This window comes from Manacus vitellinus, unplaced genomic scaffold (genome assembly GCF_001715985.3).
Source record: "Manacus vitellinus isolate BGI_N305 unplaced genomic scaffold, ASM171598v3 scaffold_32_pilon, whole genome shotgun sequence".
Classification (NCBI taxonomy): domain Eukaryota; kingdom Metazoa; phylum Chordata; class Aves; order Passeriformes; family Pipridae; genus Manacus; species Manacus vitellinus.
In genome coordinates, this window is record NW_021940460.1 from 7145446 (window position 1) to 7147561 (window position 2116).

At 62.9% G+C, this 2116-nt stretch overlaps 1 protein-coding gene across 1 annotated transcript in view; it reads left to right on the top strand.

The window, feature by feature from the left end:
* Positions 1-401: 401 nt before the first annotated feature.
* The window catches only part of CRYBA1 (crystallin beta A1), a 4701-nt gene continuing 2986 nt past the window's right edge, over positions 402-2116 (top strand). The window contains 3 exon segments of the mRNA XM_029961376.1: positions 402-419; positions 421-433; positions 1206-1321. Coding sequence (XP_029817236.1) covers positions 402-419; positions 421-433; positions 1206-1321 — 147 coding nt within the window.

Consider the following 2116-nt stretch of genomic DNA (forward strand, 5'->3'; position numbering starts at 1 on the left):
CCCAGCCGAGCCCACCACCCGCAGGGTCTCACGGGGAGGTGTCCCCGCTGTCCCCACGGTGCCAACTGGCGCCAGGGCCAGGCCAGCCCCCAGGCTCGCCCCGTGACGGCGCGGTGCATTGGCCCTGGAAAATGCCAGCGCGGTCAAATCGTTGAGTCATTTGTGACCAAGATTATCTGTGCAAACAGCCGCCCTGATTATTTTTTTTTTTTTATTATCAAATTTTTTTCTTTTTCCCTAAGAATGTGGCTCAGACCATGGGGATGAGCAGCTGAAATCTCCGGGGATCAGCAGGACAATGCCAGAGCAAGCATTGTGCTGACGGCTCTGCAAACGCTGGCACCGGTTCCCGGCCAGCAGCACCCTATAAAAGCTGAGCCGCTGAAGTAGGCAAACATTACATGGGCGAAGCAGCAGTAACCGCCTGAGCTAGGTGAGTCCTGGGACCGATGCGCACCTCTCCCACCTCGCCCCTGCTCACCCCTTTGCTGCCAGCTGGCCAGGCAGACACCCTTCCTCCTGCCTGGTGGCAAAAGACACCCAGAGGGACCATCGCCATTTCCCGTGGCATAAGACAGGCTCACACATCCCCGCTGGCAGCCAGAGGGGCTGAGAGCCCCTCTACCGCAGGGCACCCCACTCCTGGCACCCACCGGCACGGCACACTGGTTGGCATCTCCCACCATTAGCCTGGGCCGTCCATGGGAACCCACCGCACCTCCCAAAGGAGGCAAGGCTGGGGCACTGGGCAGGGAAAGGGGAGCAGGCGGGTCTGTTGGACACCGCCAGGCACAGGGCAGCCTGTGCCCCCCGCTGCAGCTCCCGGCTCCAGCTCAGGGGTGTTTTTCCTAGCGATGGTCTGGCCCCAGGGAAGGAGAAAGGGGAATCGGGCACCATGCCCCGGCGGGCGCGCAGGCTCCGTTCCATGGCCGGGAGGAGGGAAGGGGCACCGCAGCGGTGAGATGGGAGCACCTTGCTTTAGATGTGCCCCACAGTCCCCCTGCTGTGTCCCCTACCCCATCCTGTGGCCGGCAAGAGGGTTTCATTGTGACTAGTATGGCTTGTCCCCAGCAGTGGGGACAAGCTGTCCTCGAACAGGCGCCGTGGGTGGTGGGCACAGAGCTGTCTCCCAGCCTTGTGAGAGCAGGCAGCAAGGATGCACAGGGACGTGCTGCAGTAAAAACGTCTTTTTCTTCCTTCTCCAGACACCGATCCAGCAGCAAAGATGGCTCAGACAAACCCTCTGCCTGTCCCCATGGGCCCGTGGAAGGTACGTCCTCACACCTCCTGTATCTCGCCTTTCCCTGCGTGTAGGTGGGAGACAGGGAGAAGGGCAAAGCGTGTCCTCCGGGGCCAGGAAAGCTGCACAGCGGGCAGTGAGGCAGGGACAAGCACAGGAAACAGTCACTCCTGTCCTCTACCCATGAGAATGTGACTCCTGCCTGTTCAAAAACCTCCCAGGTGTTTTTCATAAGGGTCTTCACAGCATCCTGGCCCAGCCATGCCCTGCTCTTACCAGCTGTCCCGTGCCAGGCAGTCACAGAGTCCCTGAAAGCCACAGGCTGTTGTTTGCCCTACCCTGTCCATGCAGGCAGGGTGAGCAGGGGCCATGGGCACTGTGGAGCAAGGTGGGGAGCAGCCCCAAAGGGTCTGGCAGTAGCTCCAGGGCCTCAGGTCTAGGAGGGAGCTGAGAGGGAGAGGAGAAACACGTGCACGAGAGAGGCACATCCCGTCGAAGCCTGGAGCTGTCACGGGAGATTCCGTCAACCGCAGCCCCCCGGGGAGGTCCCGCTCGCCCTTTCCCCCGTTAATCCTCTTTGCCCTAGAGCGTTCGGAGCAGAGGCCGGGAGAACCGCCAGCCACAGCCCTGCCACCCGCCCGTCCCAGAACGGCTCCGCTCCTCTCTCCGGACGGCACCGCTGCCCCGGGAACTGATCTCCGCAGGGGTGAGCAGGAGAGTGGAGCGGGGGCCAGCCTGCGGCTCCCCCGACACCAAGGCAGGGCGTCGCGGGGCCAGCAGTGCAGGGACGCGGAGGCGTGTGCGGGGCTGTGTCCCAGCCCAGAGGGGTGCCTGGTGCAGCCTCCGCTGGCTCTCCCTGACGGAGTGTGACCCTCC